This window comes from Coenobita brevimanus, chromosome 53 (assembly GCF_032717465.1).
Source record: "Coenobita brevimanus isolate Jiangsu-jjx chromosome 53, ASM3271746v2, whole genome shotgun sequence".
Taxonomy (NCBI): domain Eukaryota; kingdom Metazoa; phylum Arthropoda; class Malacostraca; order Decapoda; family Coenobitidae; genus Coenobita; species Coenobita brevimanus.
The window spans coordinates 3,765,001-3,785,000 of record NC_137006.1 but is presented as its reverse complement, the minus strand read 5'-3'; the positions used below and the strand labels follow the sequence as shown (position 1 = coordinate 3,785,000).

At 43.8% G+C, this 20,000-nt stretch overlaps 3 protein-coding genes across 3 annotated transcripts in view; 1 reads left to right on the top strand and 2 right to left on the bottom strand.

Moving 5' to 3' along the window:
* LOC145400746 (WD repeat and SOCS box-containing protein 1-like) overlaps positions 1 to 20,000 on the top strand; it is a 456,090-nt gene that overhangs the window by 191,454 nt on the left and 244,636 nt on the right. The window lies entirely within an intron of this gene.
* On the bottom strand, positions 1,763 to 5,855 carry LOC145400722 (uncharacterized; the record flags this gene model as incomplete). Its single annotated transcript, XM_080273157.1, has 2 exons — positions 1,763 to 2,878; positions 5,757 to 5,855. Coding segments are annotated over 2 exons (1,146 nt in total), but the record flags the coding sequence as incomplete, so codon positions are not given.
* LOC145400721 (proton-coupled amino acid transporter-like protein pathetic) overlaps positions 10,204 to 20,000 on the bottom strand; it is an 11,276-nt gene continuing 1,479 nt past the window's right edge. Inside the window, exons 2-11 of the mRNA XM_080273156.1 lie at positions 19,591 to 19,632; positions 19,138 to 19,247; positions 18,092 to 18,242; positions 16,092 to 16,298; positions 15,496 to 15,597; positions 13,679 to 13,858; positions 12,941 to 13,119; positions 12,226 to 12,398; positions 11,010 to 11,161; positions 10,204 to 10,329 (exon numbers count right to left, since the gene is read on the bottom strand). Of these exons, the coding sequence (XP_080129282.1) occupies positions 10,204 to 10,329; positions 11,010 to 11,161; positions 12,226 to 12,398; positions 12,941 to 13,119; positions 13,679 to 13,858; positions 15,496 to 15,597; positions 16,092 to 16,298; positions 18,092 to 18,242; positions 19,138 to 19,247; positions 19,591 to 19,632 (1,422 nt within the window). The remainder of the gene's footprint in view (positions 10,330 to 11,009; positions 11,162 to 12,225; positions 12,399 to 12,940; positions 13,120 to 13,678; positions 13,859 to 15,495; positions 15,598 to 16,091; positions 16,299 to 18,091; positions 18,243 to 19,137; positions 19,248 to 19,590; positions 19,633 to 20,000) is intronic.

The following is a 20,000-nucleotide window of genomic DNA, read 5'->3' as shown; positions in this document are numbered from 1 at the left end:
TATTAGTATTATTATTGGTATTATTATTATTATTATTATTATTATTATTATTATTATTATTACTACTACTACTACTACACATTTTTATTATTATTATTATTATTATTATTATTATTACTGCTACTACTACTACTACTACTATCTATCTATTGCCAGATGCCTCAATCCCGTTTGGGGTGGCCACAAACAAATCGCCTCCAAGTCGCCCTGTCCCCTGCCATTTCACTGCCCTGCTCCCAACTCACACCCCCCTCTCTCATATACCTCTCCACCCCACATTATTATTATTATTATTATTATTATTATTATTATTATTATTATTATTCCACGCCAAAGGAATATTGAAAGCCATTATCTATTATCAATTTATTTCCAACATCCATGTATAAAATATCTATCTATCTGTCTACCTCTATATACATCTATTTTTATCTATCTCACCCCCCTACACCCACACACACCCTCCCCCATACAGTATCCTCAAACTCCTGCCCATGACCGGTTTAGTTTAGTTGAGTGGGTCATAGGAGGCCTAACCCGGTACTCTCCTCGGTTTAGAGTGCTCCCTAACACCTTTTCTTAAGCGGTTTATTTTATTACACCTTACTGTCCTCTCCATTGTTACTTAAGGAAGCTCCCTAACACCTTTTCTTAAGCGATTTATTTTCTTTATTACACCTTAATGTCTTCTGTGTTACTAGAGGAAGCTCAACACCTTTTCCTAAGCGATTTAGTTTACATCTTACTGTCCTCTTGTGTTACATAAATCCTTCCAATATCGCCATACTCTGCATAAATAACCTACAGAAGGATATAAACCAACCATATCCAAAAATAAGTCACTAAGGAAGCGGTGTTAAGGAGCGTCCTGAACCACCTTAGTGGGAGGTGACGAGGAACTTATGCGTGGTGACTCAGTGTAACCTGAGTAGAGCAGTTGCGGCGTGCACCCAGGAGCCAAAGTTCATATTTCCCTTCACCTCGCCGTGGGAAGGGCCCTGGTGAGGCGCTGGATCCCTACACGATGTATATACTGAACTGTGCCTGTAGGACGGCCACATGGAAATCACTTGCCTGTGGTCGATGGGTCTGCTCAGCCAAACCAACTGGGGTTAAACAGCAAGAATGGTAACGTACGTGCTTGTATTCTCAGTTTATTTTATTTTTATGGTAAGGTTCATATTTTTATCAGTTTGGAGGCTCCCTAACACCTCTTCCTAAGCTATTTATTTTCCCATTATGGCTTGCCCTCTTCTGTGTTACATAAATCCTTCCAGTATCACCATACTCTGCATAAATAACCTCTAAAGTGATAGTAACCAGATGTACGCAAAAATAAATCACTTAGGAGATGGTGTTAGGGAGCTTAACCAACACATACTGTAGCTTTATACAGTGGCAGTGTCGTGTGAATCATTCGTGTCCTGTTTATTCGAAGGTATAGTTTTTTTGAAGGCATAGTTTTTCCGAATATGGTCCACGTCAGACGATAAACAAATTATTCCAGCCATTATTCTGCCAGCTATTCGTGTCCTGTTTATACAAAAGGATACTCATTCGGACTCCACGTGAATCGTAGTGAGTATAATTTATCCTCGCATTTGGTGGCAGCGGTGGGATAGTCACTGCCACCTCACACCGGCTGTAGTGGCTCCTACGGTCCAATGTGCCCATCACAGCGCCGCATGTCTTTTCACCTTTGCTGGTACCACTGAGAAACTGGTGGCAGCGGTGGGAAACTGGTGGCAACATTGGTAAATTGGTGGCAGCGGTGGGATAGTCACTTCCACCTCACACCGACTGTAGCAGCTGCTATGCTCAGGCGTGGGAATCACAGCGCCACGTGCCGCTTCATGTGCAGACTGAGGTGGTCGGAGCGGGAGAAGGCACGCTCACACAGGCGACACTGGAAGGGCCGGTCGCCGGTGTGCTTGCGGTAGTGTCGCGTCAACTCGTCCGACCGCGCAAACCTCCAGCCACACCCACGCCACCTGCATGTGTACGGCTTCTCGCCCGTGTGTGTGCGCAGGTGGGCCTTCAGGTGTGATGACTTTATGTACGTCTTGGTGCACGTCTCATAGGGGCAGTTGTGGACCACGACTTTCCTTCGGGCTCTGCGTCGGCGGGGTCTTGCGGTGGTGGTGGCGGGAGGTGGTGGCGCAGCGATGGCGACCTCTGGTGGTGGCGGAGGCAGCTCAGAGGTCCCTGCACTACACCCACTGATGTCCAGGTAGGGGGTGTAGGTGGGTGTTGGGGGCGGCCAGGAGGCGGTGTAGTCCAGGTGCGGTGTGGAGTGTGGGTGTAGTGGGTTACTGCCAGGGTACTGAGGTGGTGTGGGTGGAAGTGTGTACTGGTGGTACTGGGGGGCCTGGCTGGGACCCCCCATGTACTGGAGGGGAGGAGGGGGTGCCGGTGGGGGTCCAGGGGGGTACTGGGTCAGGTCGCGTCGGTACCCTCCCACACACGGGTACTTCGCCTGGGGTACCAAGCCCTCGGGGGGGTACCCTCTTTTCACACCCCCGCTCGTTCCACCCAGGCCCTCCGCTCCATCACCCTTCACCCTACATGAGGGTGGGTCATAGGCTGGATGGGGGGCGTAGGCGGGATCATGGTGGGGCGGGGTGGGCGGGAGGGTAGTATGCCCCAGTGGTGCTATGTAGGTACCCTCAACTTGCACCGACGTAGACTGGAGTGACGCTTGGGGTAGCGTCGGTGGAGGTGCAGGCTCTCCGAATGCCCTGCCCTGACCATCGCCTGCACACTGGGTAGGCGCAGGGTAGGCTAGGGGTGGGGGCGGGGCAGGGGCGGGGGCAGGGGTAGGCTGGGGGGGGAAGGTAACGTCCTCGGCCAGAAGCACCGACTCGAGGTCCAGCCACACCTGTCGACAGAAGAAAAATATAAAGAATTACATTTACCTGTATTTCCGCCGTCGTACTTCGTAATAACTTCCTTGATTATTAGTTTTTAAAAACTTCCCAGCCCTTTCATGACCAAGACAGCTCTAGAATACAGTTTACACCAATAAATAATGGATAATAAACGTAGAGTGAGACAGGAGTTTGAGAATGTATACTGCCCTCTTGTATGTAACTGTGGCAATATTGTGGGTATATAATTAAGATTCACGAAGATTAAGTGTAATGTACAAAATAAATCGGTTAGGAAGAGGTGCTAGGGGTTCTTAGGTCGAATTTCCTACCTTCCTGTCGACAACACGGGGTCATTAAGGTATGTAATTATCCACACCATCCAGTCACTTGATGTAGTGCTGCCTACTTCTTCTTTCACCTTTATTATTTTTTTTCTGTGTCTGTCCTCTTCTCTTCCTGTTTCTCACCATCATCCACTCACTTGATGTAGTGCTGCCTACTTCTTCCTTCACTGTTATTATTATATCAATATTATTATTATTATTATTATTATTATTGTTACGTGTTTATGGCGTCTGGCTTTAGATAGATAGATAGATAGATAGATACATTTTTAATTCTGGTTATACGTATCAAATTACTTAGATTTATGATTTATTTAGATTTATTTAGTTATTGTATTATTCACTTTGTTTATAATTCTCGAAGGTCATGTATCGATATTTTTGCAGGTAGTTATCCAGGTGTGTCTTAATTACGTAGGTGTGGGTGTGCTGAGAGAGAGAGAGAGAGAGAGAGAGAGAGAGAGAGACAGACAGACAGACAGACAGACAGACAGACTGAAAACTGAGACATGGAGAGAGAGAGAGAGAGAGAGAGAGAGAGAGAGAGAGACACACACACACACACACACACACACACACACACACACACACACACACACACACACACACACACACACACACACACACACACACACACACACACACAGACCGAAGAGAGGGGAGAGAGAGAGAGACAGACAGACAGACCGAAGAGAGGGGAGAGAGAGAGACAGACAGACAGACAGACGGACTGAAGACAGAGGCAGGGAGAGAGAGAGAGAGAGAGAGAGAGAGAGAGAGAGAGAGAGAGACAGACAGACAGACAGACAGACAGAGAGAGAGAGAGACAGACAGACAGAGAGACAGACAGACAGACAGACCGAAGACAGGCAGAGAGAGAGACGGACAGATAGATAGATAGAGAGAGACTATACTACTACTACTACTACTAGAGAGACTATACTACTACTACTACTGCTACCACCACTAGATTTTGTCTTTTCAGAGGGGTAGTATGGACGTAACGTTGATTGGTTAGTGATTTATTTTCTGTGGACAATAAAAATGATTATAATGGCAGTCTATCTCAGTGTGGTAAGGGGCGACACTCACAGGCGGGGGACTCAACCACATTCGCCACATTTACCACATTCGCCACATTTACCACATTCGCCACATTTACCACATTCGCCACATTTACCACATTCACCACATTCGCCACATTTACCGCATTCACCACATTTACCACATTCACCACTTTTACCACATTTACCACATTCACCACATTTACCAGATTGACCACATTCACCACATTTACCACATTCACCACATTCACCACATTTTCCACTGACACTACTACTTATACATATCTCCTCTACACAGCTGGCCTTGCACAACACTCTCAGGCGGGGAACTCAGCTGCGCAAATCTTCCTCCTCCTCCTCCTCCTCCTCCTCCTCTATCATCCCTGCACCTCGCCGTGTGGAAGAACCCTGCTCCCACCCTGGCCAGGCGCACGGGAAGAGAGACGGGTGCTTGCGTGGGGTCGATGGGTCTGCTCACGTCTCATTTGAATCAAGGTAAGACAGATGGATATTATAGCCATCTTGGAGTTCCCTATCTCATTCCCCTAACCGATTTATCCATATTTATCTATTGTAGTTATTTATATTTAGAATAAGACAAGGATAGATAGGTTAGTTCTGGTGTCCGAATTCTCCCTAACACCTCCTCCTGAGCGATTTATTATTATTATTATTATTATTATTATTATTATTATTATTACTACTACTACTACTACTACCACTACTGCTACTATTACTACTGCTGTCTTTATTATTATTATTATTATTATTATTATTATATGTTATTTAAATAATTCTAATATCACCGTACTCTTCGTAAATAACATAAAATTATATTAACCGGCCATAGCCAAAAATAAATCGCTTAGGAAAAGGTGTTAGGGAGCGAGGAGACAACGGGCTATCCTTCTGTATTAACATTTATCATAATTTATGTATATTTATCTACTTATTAATTGACCATATCCAAAAATAAATCGCTTACGAAGAGATGTTAGGGAGTTATCTGTTTTTATCCCTGTAATTATTCATTTATTTATCGTGCAAGCTTAGGCCTATATTAACCGGCCATATCCAAAAATAAATCGCTAAGGAGGAGGTGTTAGGGAACATCTATATTTTTTATCTTTCTGTATCTGCGTTTATTATAACTGGTTTATCTATTATTATTATTATTATTATTATTATTATTATTATTATTACGGTATTACTGGTACAACTATTACTACTACTACTACTACCATCATCATCATTATCATCGTCATCATTATCATCATCATCATCACCACCACCACCACCACCACCACCACCACCACCATGTCAGTATGTGTAGAGATGTAGGAGGCCGAGGCTAGGCTAACACGCCATTGAGAGAGAGAGAGAGACGTAACTCGTACTTCTCCAGCTTGGGTCATAGGAGCTTGAGTTGTAGTTGTGGTAGTGGTGGTAGTTGTGGTAGTGATGGTGGTTGTAGTTGTGGCGTTGGTGGTAGTTGTGGTGGTGATAGGTGTGGTGGTGGTGGTGGTGGTGATAGGTGTGGTTGTAATGGTGGTAGTTGTGGTAGTGATGGTGGTTGTGGTTGATTATGGTAGTTCTCTCTCTCTCTCTCTCTCTCTCTCTCTCACCTCCTGGTACTCCTTCATGCTGGAAACTGCAACTTAATCTTGCTTTCTTCTTCCTTAATTCTCTCTCACTTTCCGGGGTCCATTTTCTCTCTTTTTCCCTCCAGTTCCTCGCTCACTTTCTCTACTCTCTTTAATTTCTCTCTAATCACCCACAAGTTGCGAAATAAATCACAGTTTTATCGATTTTCAAATATTTTTTTTTTTCAATCTGTCTTCAGATGGCCGACCCACAAATATGTCGCCTTTCCCTGTTCTCCCTCCTTTTTTGGCCTTTCTTGGGGGGTTCTGGGGGGTTTTTGGGGGTAGGGGGTTGAGGAAGGGGTGAGGCTTTTCTCTCCAGGTGTGATGGAACCTGGAGGAAACTTTGGGAGGGAGGAAAGGAGAGAAATTAAAGAGCGACACACGTAGGATACAAGCACAATGGCGACTGATCTCTCTCCTTGTCACCCACCCCCGTCTCCCTCACTAGGCCCGTCCCCTCTCCAAGCCCCGCCCATTCACCCCCCATTTTTCCCCATTTCCCCCATTATTAACCCATTCCCAGGCGATTATTATTCAAATTTGGGTTATTTTGGATTATTTTGAACTACTGTAAACTGGAATTTCAAATCGGATTGCCGTTAGTGAAAGAAAATTTGACTTAAACCTGTCAGCCAATGGGAAGGCAGAATGGCGTCGTGGGCGGTGCTTGTGCCTTCCTGACTCCTCCTCCTCCTCCTCTTCTCCCCTCACCTTTTCCTTCCTTCCCTCTTTCCTCTCCTTCAGCCTTCCTTTCTTCCTTCCTTCCTTCTTCCTGCCATCTCTACTTCCTTCTTCCTCCTTCCTTCTCCCTCCATTCTTCCTTCCCATCTTCCTTCTTTTCTTCCTTCCTTCCTTCCCTCTTCTTCCTTCCTTCTCCCTCCTTTCTTCCGTCTCTTCTACTTCCCCCTTCTTCCTACCCTCCTTCTTCCTTTCCTTCCTCCTCCTTCCTGCCTTCCTTCTTCCTTCCTTCCTTTCTTCATTTCCTTCCTTCCTTCCTTCCTTCTCTCCTACTTCATTCCTTCTTCCTGCCATCCCTTCTTCCTTCTTTCTCCATTCTTCCTTCTTTCTCCATTCTTCCTTCCTTCTTCCCTCCTTCCTTCTCCCTCCTTCTCTTTTACTTCCTCCTTCTTCCGTCTCCCTCCCTCCTTCCTTCTCTCCTACTTCCCCCTTCTTCCTACCCTTCTTCCTTCCTTCTCCCTCTTTCCTTCCTTCTATTTCTCCCTTTCATCCTACCCTCCTTCCTTCCTTCTCCCTCCTTCCTTCTCTCCTACTTCCTTCCATCTCCCTCCTTTTTTCCTTCTCTCCTTTCCTTCCTTCCTGCTTCCTTCCTTCCTTATCATTCTCCCTCCTTCATTCTCTCCTACTTCCTTCCTTCATCCTTCCTTCCTTCCTTCCCCTCTGCTTCCTTCCTTCCTGCATAATTCTCCCTCCTTCCTTCCTTCTCTCCTTCTTCCTTCCTTCTCTCCTTCTTCCTTCCTTCCTTCTCTCCTTCTTCCTTCCTTCCTTCTCTCCTTCTTCCTTCCTTCCTTCTCTCCTTCTTCCTTCCTTCCTTTATTTCTTCCTTTTGTTTTATATTTCCTCCTCCTCCTCCTCCTCCTCCTCCTCCTCCCCCCCACTAGAATTGGTCCGACCTTGACAGACCATTTCCTAGACCACACACACACACACACACACACACACACACACACACACACACACTTTCTGTTCATGTATGTATTTGTCTGTATGCCTGTCTGTCTATCTTACACTCTCTCTCTCTCTCTCTCTCTCTCTCTCTCTCTCTCTCCTAGTCAGTCTTCCATTCTCTCCTCGTAACACTTCTCGTCACATAATAATAATAATAATAATAATAATAATAAAAATAATAATAATGATAATAATAATAATAATAATAATAATAATAATGAGAGAATCCGAAATATTTCCCAGCATCTACAATTTATTATTATTATTATTATTATTATTATTATTGCTATTAGTATTATTCCTATTGTTATTATTATTATTATGGGATTTCCTTAGTTGTTTAAAACTAAATGTTTTTATTTCCATAATAATAATCAAGGTAATAATAATAATAATAATAATAATAATAATAATAATAATAATGATCGTGATGATAAAAATTAGAATCCTAATAATGATTATAATGACGGAGGAGACTAATAATAATAATAATAATTATATAATAATAATAATAATAATAATGATAATAATAATAACGGAGAAAGAATGAGTTAACAGAAAACGGGGATTTATTTGAGGGTAAACTATAAAAAATAAATTATATAAGTTATACCTTTATTAGATTAGTATATACATTTTCTTTACCTCTCTCTCTCTCTCTCTCTCTCTCTCTCTCTCTCTCTCTCTCTCTCTCTCTCTCTCTCTCTCTCTCAACTAGAAGGCAGCCATTATTCAGAAATATATATATTGTCAAAATAAATTTTACATAAATAGAGTTCCTTAGTTATTTAAAACTAGATTTTTTTCAATAATAATAATAATAATAACGGAGAATAATAATAACTAATAATAATAATGATAACTAATAACAAAAATCATAATAACGGGAGTGAATGATAATAATAATAATAATAATGATAATCCATCCATCTGTCTATCTATCTATAGCCCGACGCCCTAATCCCGCAAAGGGTGGCCGCAGACAAAACGCCTCCAAGTCGCTGTCACCCATAATGGAGGGTAATAATAATAATAATAATAATAATAATAACGGAGGAGGGAATAATAATAATAATAATAATAATAATAATAATAACGAAGGATAGAATCATAATAATAGTAATAATAATAATAACTAATAATAATAACGAAGGATATAATAATAATAATAATAACAATAATAATAATGGAGAAAAAACAAAACGGGGATTTATTTGAGGGTAAAGTATTAATAAGAATAAAATACATAAGTTATACCTTTATTGAGTTTATATATACATTTTCTTTACCTCTCTCTCTCTCTCTCTCTCTCTCTCTCTCTCTCTCTCAATTCGCTTTAAAATTAGCATAAAGTAGAGGAGTATGCATATATCTATCTATCCATCTATCTATCTATACTTATATCTATCTTCCGATCCATCCATCCATCCACTCACTCACTCACATCCATCCATCCACCCACTCACTCACATCCATCCATCCATCCACTCACTCACTCACATCCATCCATCCATCCACTCACTCACTCACATCCATCCATCCATCCACTCACTCACTCACATCCATCCATCCATCCACTCACTCACCCATCCATCCATCCACTCATTCACCCATCCATCCATCCACTCACTCATTCACCCATCCATCCACTCACTCACTCACTTACTCATCCATCCACCCACTCACTCACTCACCCATCCATCCACTCACTCACTCACTTACTCATCCATCCACTCACTCACTCACACCCATCCATCCATCCATCCATCCATCTTCTATTTTATACAACCCGTGTTAACATTGGATATGGTGAGTCGCGGAGAGTCACCAAGCAGGAGAGTCACTTATATTAGTCATTTTAAATAGGGATGACCTTGGAGAGTCACTTTGAGTAGAGTTTGAGTCGCTGGTGGTGGTGTTAGTAAGTGTGGGTGAGGCAGTGAGAGTCAGTGAGTCAGAAGTGGCACAGACTTCTTGGTGCTGAGTCACTGAGGGTCGCGTGGGAATCACAGTAGAGTCACAGTAGAAATATTTAGTCATGCAGCACCAGAGTCACAGTAGTCAGTAGAGTCATTAGGGGTTACTCTCGTGTCTCTATGTTTTTGCAAGATGTCGCTCAGTTAGGCATTGTTTTATATTTTTTCTAAATATGTGGAGTTCAATGAATTAAAACTTATTCACATGGGTCTGTAACTGCTAAGACCTAATACATTGTAGGATATTCAGGAATTCATGATATAAAACATGTGACACTACAGCATTTTTTTAAAACTGGGTCTGACAAACCCAGGTGTACCGTTGTAAGCGAAACTGTAGGTCTGCCTGAGGAGGGTTAAGAGTCACACAGCACGAGTCGCCGTAGAGTCACCATAGTCATCGTAGAGTCAGTATGGTGAGGTACAGTGAATGGTGTCATCGTGGTCTGTATCTGAGTCATTTTAAGAGTCATACAGCACCATAGAGTCACTGTAGAGTCACCATAGAGTCACGGTAGAGTCAGTATGGTGAGGTACAGTGAATGGTGTCATTGTGGTCTGTATCTGAGTCATTTTAAGAGTCATACAGCACCATAGCCACCATAGAGTCACGGTAGTCAGTATGGTGAGGTACAGTGAATGGAGTCATCATGGTCTGTCTGGAAGTAGTCCACTATCGCCTGTATACTCGTCACTGTACCCGTTATGAAGCCCAGTAGACCAAACACGCAGATCAGCCCACCCTGTAAGTAGGACGCGTAAGTAGGCACGTAGGTAGGACGCTAAGTAGGTAGGTTGGTATGGGAGGGAGGTGGGTGGGTGGATGGGTGGGTAGGTAGGTTTCTATATGTGTTTGTTGGTATGTAGGTAGGTGGGTAGGTTTGTATGCATGAATGTTGGTAGGTAGGTAGGTATATAGATAGGTTGGACCGTTGGTATGAGAGAGGTGAATGGTTTGGTAAGTAGGTGAGTATGTAGGTAGGTGGGTATGTAGGTAGGTAGGTGGGTGGGTTGGTCTAGGAGGGAGGGAGAGGTGGGCAGGTGTGTAGGTAAGTGTGTATGTATGTAAGTAGGTGGGTATACGGTATATGTGTGTATGTATGTAGGTAGGTGGGTGGGTGGGTGGGTGGGTAGGTAGACAATGAGTAGGTAGGTAGTCAGAATTATAGCTAAGTAGATAGACAATGAGTAGGTAGGTAGGTAGGTAGTCAGAATTATAGCTAAGTAGATAGACAGATGGAGAGGCAGACGGGGTGGAAAGGTAGAGGAGAAAAAAGGCAAGTAGACAAGTAGAAAGAACACTAAACTCTACCCACGAAGCAGGTAGATAATTATAGGTAGACAGGTGAATAGTATATCGCCCAGGTAAAGGTATATCCCAGTATATCACCTTATAATCGCAAAATATAACGCAATCACCCACCTTAATGGCAATCCAGTGGTAACGCCCCATGTTTGGCCAGAAGGTGACCAACTCGATGATGGGCGGGAAGATGAGGGCGAGGGCGGAGCTAGAGATGGCCCCGACCAATGAGATGAAGAGGCCGATGTTGGGGATGGCCGCGGCGAGGGCAACTGAAAGTGAGCGGAGTATAGGCGAGGTGAGAGGCTAGGTTAGGTTGGGTTGGGTTGGGTTAGGTTAGGTTGGGTTGGGTTAGGTTAGGTTGAGTTAGGTTAGGTTAGGCTGGGTTGGGTTAGGTTAGGCTGGGTCCTTGTGTACGTTATTTATGCAGAATATGGCGATTTTGGAAGGATTTATGTAACACAGAAGGGGACAGTAAGGTGATATAAGCAAAATAAGTCGCCTAGGAGAAGGTGTTAGGGAGATTTATGTAGAGTATGGCGATATTGAAAGGATTTATGTAACACAGAAGGGGACAATAAGGTGATATAAGCAAAATAAGTCGCCTAGGAGAAGGTGTTAGGGAGATTTATGTAGAGTATGGCGATATTGGAAGGATTTATGTAACACAGAAGAGGACAGTAAGGTGATATAAGCAAAATAAGTCGCTTAGGAGAAGGTGTTAGGGAGATTTATGTAGAGTATGGCGATATTGGAAGGATTTATGTAACACAGAAGAGGACAGTAAAGTGTCCCGCATACAGCTCTTCTCAATAGGGTGGAGTCAAAGGCTTTTCGTCTCATTAACTCTCCTCCTCTTACTGACTCCCTTCAACCCCTGTCTCTTCGCCGCACTGTTGCATCTTCATCTCTTTTCTATCGCTACTTTAATGGTCACTGCTCCTCTGAACTGTCTGCTTGCATTCCTCCACCTCTACGACGGGCGCGTAGCACCCGTCTGGCAGCAAACTCTCATCCTTTTTCTGTCCAACTCTCTAATGCAAGAGTTAACCGTTACTCCCAGTCTTTTATTTATGCAACAGGTCAGCTCTGGAACTGTCTCCCTCTGTCTGTATTTCCTGCTGCCTATGATCTCCAGTCTTTCAAACGCAGTGTGTCCAGGCATCTCAAAATGATCGGATCTTGAATTTGGCTCTATATTGTATTTTGTTTTTCTCTTGGAGGGAACTGTTACTGCGGGCTCATGGCCTTTGGTTCCTTCTTCCTCGCATAAAAAAAAAAAAAACACTTAGGAATAGATGTTAGGGAGCAACGAAATTAGGGACCTTGAACTCACACGTCAGAAGCACCATGGCCGTCCTGAAGGCATACTCGGCGATCTTTTTGTTCATGGGCGTGGAGAAGCGTCGCGTGATGGAGGGCGTCAGGAGCTCATAGGGAACGTACATCTGCAGCGGATAGGTCAAGTACACGCTGAGGGCCATTAGGATGTCCACCGTCTGGGCCAGGCTGTGGAGAGAGGGAGACAGAGGATGAGGGAGCCTTGTGGACGAGTGGGTTCAGGTTGTCAAGTGTGGTTATGGAATTTATACTCTTAGGGGGTTGGTTATATTTTTTTGAACGTAGGTTAAGTACACGCTGATAGACGTTAAGGTGTCCACCGTCTGGGCTAGGCTGTGCAGAAAGAGAGAGAGAGAGAGAGAGAGAGAGAGAGAGGGAGGGAGGGAGGATTAGGGAGCCATGTGAACTAGTCGGTTCGGGTGATCAAGTGTGGTATGGAACTTATATTTGTAGGGTGAGGTATATTTTTAGTGAGGTACACACTGATGCATCTGTTCTGTCGTCTATACTTTCAGCCATATTTTTTTTCCATTTACTCATCCACTCACCTTTCGTTTGGCGGGAAGTTGAGGGTTATAGATCCCTGAACCGTGTCTCCGTAGTACAGATATCCATGCATTCCAACCCTAACATACAGATAATCTACAATCTTTCTTATTCTGTCGTCTATACTTTCAGCCATCTTTTTCCCCATTTACCCATCCACTCACCTTTCATTTGGCGGCAAGTTGAGGGTTATAGATCCCTGAACCGTGTCGCCGTAGTACAGATATCCGTAGAATCCAGTGCCAGCGTACAGACAGACGACGATCATCATTGTGGTGTTCAGTACTCCTGTGAGACCACCGAAGGCTGCTGGTGTTCTCATCTTGTTTTCAATGGGCAGGACCTGAGAGAGAGAGAGAGAGAGAGAGAGAGAGAGAGAGAATTATTTGCGTTCTTAATACCGATTTTTCGTAAGTTGTATCATTTAATTTCGTTACTAAAATGGCGGCCAAATTGCATAATCCATCCATCCGTCCATCCTTCCTTCCTTCCCTCCTTCCGTCCTTCCTTCCTTCTTTCTTCCTTCCTTCCTTCCTTTCTTTCTTCCATCCATCCATCCAACCATCCATCCATCCATCCACTCACTCACCCACCCATCCATCCATCCATCCATATCCCCCCTCCCACCCATCCATCCATCCATATCCCCCCTCCCTCCCGCCCATCCATCCATCCATCCACCCATTCCTCCACCCACCCACCCATCCATCCATCCAACCATCCATCCATCCACCCACTCACTCACCCACCCACCCATCCATATCCCCCCTCCCACCCACCCACCCATCCATATCCCCCCTCCCAACCACCCACCCATCCATATCCCCCCTCCCACCCACCCACCCATCCATAACCCTCCTCCCTCCCACCCACCCACCCACCCACCCATCCATCCATCTCACCAATCCAATTCCTTCAAAAGCGTAGATGGCTGAACCGAAATAGAGAGGCAGGTGCCGAAAGCCCGCCCAGCCCGGAACCTCCTGTAGCGTGTAGGGAAGATCTTTCACCATGTAGTAGTAGATGATGGCGAGCCCTACTGCTTGTATGGCCCCCGCGATGAGAGAGACGGGCGCTAGGTACTGTTAGAAGGTGTTAGAGAGGTGTTAGAAGGTGCACACACACACACACACACACACACACACACACACACACACACACACACACACACACACGCAAGACAGGCTGTAGATACTGTTAGGAGGTGTTAGAGAGGTGTTAGGAGGTGCACACACACGCACACAGACACGTACACAAGCAGATACGTACACACACACACACACACACACACACACACACACACACACACACACACACACACACACACACACACACCATCAAGGAGGAATTCGAGGCAAACTGTTTTGTTGGATGCAAGACTTTCTCATAAAAAGAGAAATGAGGACAGTACTAAGAGGAAACTACTCATCATGGAAAGAAGTGACTAGTGGAGTACCACAGGGTTCGGTGCTGGCACCAATCATGTTTCTAGTGTACATAAATGATATAAACAGTAACACTGGAAATGAGAGCTATCTGAATATGTTTGCAGATGATGCAAAAATACAAAGGAGAATTACTAACACAGACTCTTGTAGGGAGCTACAAGAAGAATTAAATAAACTTCATGAATGGAGTAGTACATGGCAAATGGAATTCAATGTGGACAAGTGTCATGTAATCAAGTTTGGTAAAAGTGGAAAAAGACCTGATTGGGATTATAAGTTAGGAAATAAAACCCTATACACATCAGAAAGAGAGAAGGACCTAGGTGTGATTATCAATAACAGACTATCTCCGGCTGACCACATCAGCGAGAAGGTACGGAACATGTATACACTGCTTGCAAATATGAGAATAGCATTCACATACATAAATGAAGACATGCTAAGAAGGATAATAACATCATTCATTAGACCAACCCTGGAATATGCATCAATAGTCTGGAGTCCTCATCTCAAAAAGCATATAGACAAGATTGAAAAAGTTCAAAGGGCCGCTACAAGATGGATACCAAGCTTAAGGGACCTAAGCTACGAAGAAAGACTAAATAAACTGAATCTACCAACACTACAGGAGAGAAGGAAAAGAGGTGACATGATAATGCTATATAAATGCATATCAGGAAAGGAGAAAATAGACATAAATGATTACTTAACATATGGAGAAGCATCAGCAAGAGGACACTGCAAAAAACTGCATAAGAAGAGAGGTGATAAAGACGTAAGGAAATTCAGTTTCCCAAACAGAGCAATTGATCAATGGAATGCACTACCGAATGAAATAGTGTGTGCCAAAACAATTCACAAATTTAAGGATATGTACGATAAATATGGTTTAAGACACGGGACAGTACGAGCTTGACTCATTCCTGTAAAGATACAATTAGGTAAGAACAATTAGGTAAGAACACACACACACACACACACACACACACACACACACACACACACACACACACACACACACACACACACACACACACGTACCTTCAGCTCTGGGATGTAGCATATAATCAGCAACGGTACACACACACACACACACACACACACACACACACACACACACACACACACACACACACACACACACACACACGTACCTTCAGCTCTGGGATGTAGCATATAATCAGCAAGGGTACACACACACACACACACACACACACACACACACACACACACACACACACACACACACACACACACACACACACACGTACCTTCAGCTCTGGGATGTAGCATATAATCAGTAAGGGTACGATTAATATGGCCATGTACCCCACCAAACTAATGCCTGTACCGCCAGTCATACACTCCAGGGCCTGAGGAGAGAGAGAATTGCTTGATCGGGTGAGTGGATGGTTACTTGAGTGAGTGAGAGAGTGGTTGGGTGGGTGGGTGATTGGTTGGTGTCTGAGTGGATAGATGGATGGATGGGTGGGTGGATGGATAGATAGATAGATAGATAGACATATGGATAGATGGATGGATAGATAGATAGATAGACAGATAGTGTAGGGTAGGGTCAAAATAGGTTGGGTTATGTTAATTTAATTTAGGTCAGATTGATGAGTAGGTGCAACAGAGTGATTTTAAGGGTGATAATAATAATAATAATAATAATAATAATGATAATAATAATGATGATCATGATAAGGAATGTGATGATGATGATGATAATGATGATAATAATAATAATAATAATAATAATAATAATAATAATAATAACAGTAACAATGATGATGATGATGGTGAAAATAATAATAATAATAATAATAATAAAAATAACGATAATTTTCTGGTCGGCAAGACGCACCTGCCTAAGATTCTGTGGGATAAAGACGAAGTAGACGCAGCAGAAGCCGACTTGTGTGATGATGAGGAAGGTGGTGATGGTGATGTCCACGGCCCTGGCGTACCTCCTCACCCCCTGTGGCCCCGCTGCGAAGGCCAGCTTGGCCGTCTCTTCGTAGCCCAGCGCAGAGGCACCGGTACGCCGACACAGCTCCTTGGAACACTTAAGCTGTGCGGCATTGACGGGTTAGTGGGCTAGCAGCTTAGTTAGAGATGTTCTATCTATCTATCTATCTATAGCCCGACGCCCTAATCCCGCAAAGGGTGGCCGCAGACAAAACGCCTCCAAGTCACTCTGTCACCCACCATTTGACTTCCCTCCCCCCAACTCACCCCCCCCTCCCTCATATACCTCTCAACTCCATCCCTCCACCTCATCCTCGGTCTACCCCTCCCTCTCCCTCCCTCCACCTCACCTACATACACCCTCTTAGTCAGTCTTTCATTCTCCATCCTCTCCACATGTCCAAACCACCTCAGTGTATTTCTCCTAATCTTTTCAACCACATCCACATCTACCCCACAACGTTCCTTCACTTCTTCATTCGTCAACCTGTCCCTCCATGTCACTCCACATGCTCCTCTCAAGTAACTCATTTCCACTGCTCTCACTCTTGACTTGTTCCCCTCTTGCAAGGTCCACGCCTCGCTTCCATACGTCAGGGTAGGGATCACAATACCATCATGCAGTGACTTCTTAACTTCCATTCTCACCTCCCTATTTCTCATCACTGCTTTCAGTGTGCCAACAACCTTCCTTCCCTGCTGTACCCTTTCACGTACTTCATCCCCCAAAGTTCCATCCTTACTCATCACACTACCCAAGTACTTGAATGCACTCACATTCTCCATATCCTCACCATCCAACCTCACTGCACACTCTGTGACTTCATTCCTCTCAAACACCATAACTTTACTTTTGTTTACATTAACTTTCAGCTTCCTCCTCCTACACACTGTCCCAAATTCATTCACCAAACCTTGCAACTCCCATTCATCTTCACTCAACAATACTGTATCATCAGCAAACAGCAACACCGGAAGCTTCCAAATCTCACCCTCATTCATTAGGGCCACCCCCACATCCACTGCCCTACCTTGTACCTCCTTTAAGACCCCATCCATATATATATTAAACAGCCATGGAGACATTACACACCCCTGTTTCAGTCCCACATTGAGATCAAAGAACTCACTCAACTCACCATCCACTCGCACCGTAGCCCTAGCTCCCTCGTACATACTCTTCACAGCACTCAACAATTTCCCCTCCACTCCATATATTCTTAGTACCTTCCACATACCTTTCCTATCTATTCTGTCATAAGCTTTCTCCAAGTCCATGAAGGCAGCGTACACTTTCCTTCCCTTCTCTAGATACTTCTCCACTAAACATCTTAGAACAAATATCTGATCTACACACCCTTTTCCCTTCCTAAATCCCCCTTGTTCTTCTCCAACTAGCTCCTCTGTCATATGCCTAACCCTATCAATGAGTATTCTACCATATATTTTACCAGTCACACTAAGAAGGCAAATACCCCTATGGTTACCACATACTTCTCTCTCCCCTTTTCCTTTGTACAGAGGAACAATTATACCTGATTTCCAGTCCTCTGGAACCCTTCCCTCTTCCCAAGCCAATCTACACAACTTCCATATCCACTCCACAACAATCTCACCCCCATACCTAAGCATTTCACCACACACTCCATCAATTCCTGGGGCCTTTCCCAGCTTAATCTTCTTCATCGCTTCCACTACTTCCGACCTACTGATCTCTTCCTCAGTGGCTTGTTAAAGAGAGTTATATGATAACTTGTAGATCTGGTGGTTAGTGAGGTACTTTGTGTCGTATCACGATGTACTTGTGCGCACTAATACCCACCTGTGGTGGGCATTAGTGTCCCAGTGGTGACGTGTGAGGGCTGTAGCCCTGTGTGTATCCATGTGCGTACTTACCAGTGTGTGCATGCAGTGTATACAGATGACGCCCATGATAGGGATGCCAGCCAGACCCACCCACAGCCCGGCGTGCATGAACGCCTCAGGCATCGCAAGCAGACCCGTACCCAGGTTGCCCTTCAGCAGGTGGACCATTGTCTCGCCATTGCTGAGGGTTACACACACTGTACTGCATCCACTGACGGTGTGACAGACTTAGATTGCATGATGGAGGATCAGGAGGGATTGAGAGATATATATGAAGACCTGGAAGCGATTATGTGGATTCATAGATGATTTGAAAGAATTAGATTTGTTTATAGTGTCAGAAGGGAATTAGGGAGATTTTTGGAGGCTTGGAAGCGGTTATATGGGTTATAGAGATGTTGAAAAGATTTTGAAAGGGTTTATAAGGAACTGGAGCGCTATTGATACACCATTTTGAAAAGGGGAGGTAACCATGGCAACGTGGATGATGTTTTGGTCTTGTATTCGTGGATGGTGTATGAGTAAACCCGCCACAGGATCAAAGGCTTAAGATTTTGAAATGGTTTAGGTGAATATTAGAGAGGTTAGAGGAGTTTAGAATAATTTTGAGCGACTTAGAAGAATTTATAAGGGTTTACATACATATATATAAACGTGCTTAGTTATTTACATACGTGCATACATATTTACATACATAAATACACACCTACTGACATACATAGATATATACATACTAATATACATACATACATACCTGGACATACTGTACATACATGTATACTATACTTCCATACATACGTAAAAACACACACACCTACTTACATCCATCCATCCATACATACACACCTGACATACATACATACATACACGCACCTACTTACATACATACATACATACATACATACATATTTCAATATGCCTAGTTGCATATATACATTACTTACACACCTACTTACATACATACATACATACATACATACTTCCATACATACACACCTACTTACATCCATCCATCCATCCATACTTACACACCTACTTACATACCTACATACACACGTACTTACAGGCCTACTTACTTGGTGGGGTGATCAATGTCCCTCTTCTCCATCCCTCCTTCCTCCCTCCTCCTTCCCTCCACCGCACCTCCTTCCTCCTCCATAGGGCCTCCTCCCCACGCCTCCTGCTCCTGGGGGGGTTGGGGAGGAGAAGGAGACTGAGGAAGCTCCCTAACACCTTTTCCTAATTGATTTATTTTTCTATTTATTTATTTTTAGGTGTACAGAGGACAAATCTGAATACTGAGGAAGCTCCCTAACACCTTTTCCTAAGCGATTTATTTTTCGATTTATTTTAGGTGTATAGAGAACAAATTTGAAGACTGAGGAAGCTCCCTAACACCTTTTCCTGAGCGATTTATTTTTCGATTTATTATTAGGAGCACAGAGAGCAAATTTGAATGAGATGAAGTTTGATTTGAATTATATGGATCCGAGTGACGGTTAGGGTTTAAAATGGCGACCGTTACCCACCTTCGTGTCGACGGCTGGGGTGATGGCGGCTTCTGACTCAGCCTGGCAAAAGAAAGGGGACATTGAGAATTGTTTAACATTGCAACATTTTCTGTCAACTTTGCAACATTTCCTGACAACTTTGCAACACTTACTGCCAACTTTGCAACATTTACTGCCAACTCTGCAACACTTACTCCCAACTTTGCAACACTTTCTTTGCAACACTCTACCAACTTTGCAACACTGCCAACTTTGCAACATTTTCTGCCAACTTTGCAACACTTACTGCCAACTTTGCAACACTTACTACCAACTTTGCAACACTTACTACCAACTTTGCAACACTTACTACCAACTTTGCAACACTGCCAACTTTGCAACATTTTCTGCCAACTTTGCAACACTTACTGCCAACTTTGCAACATTTA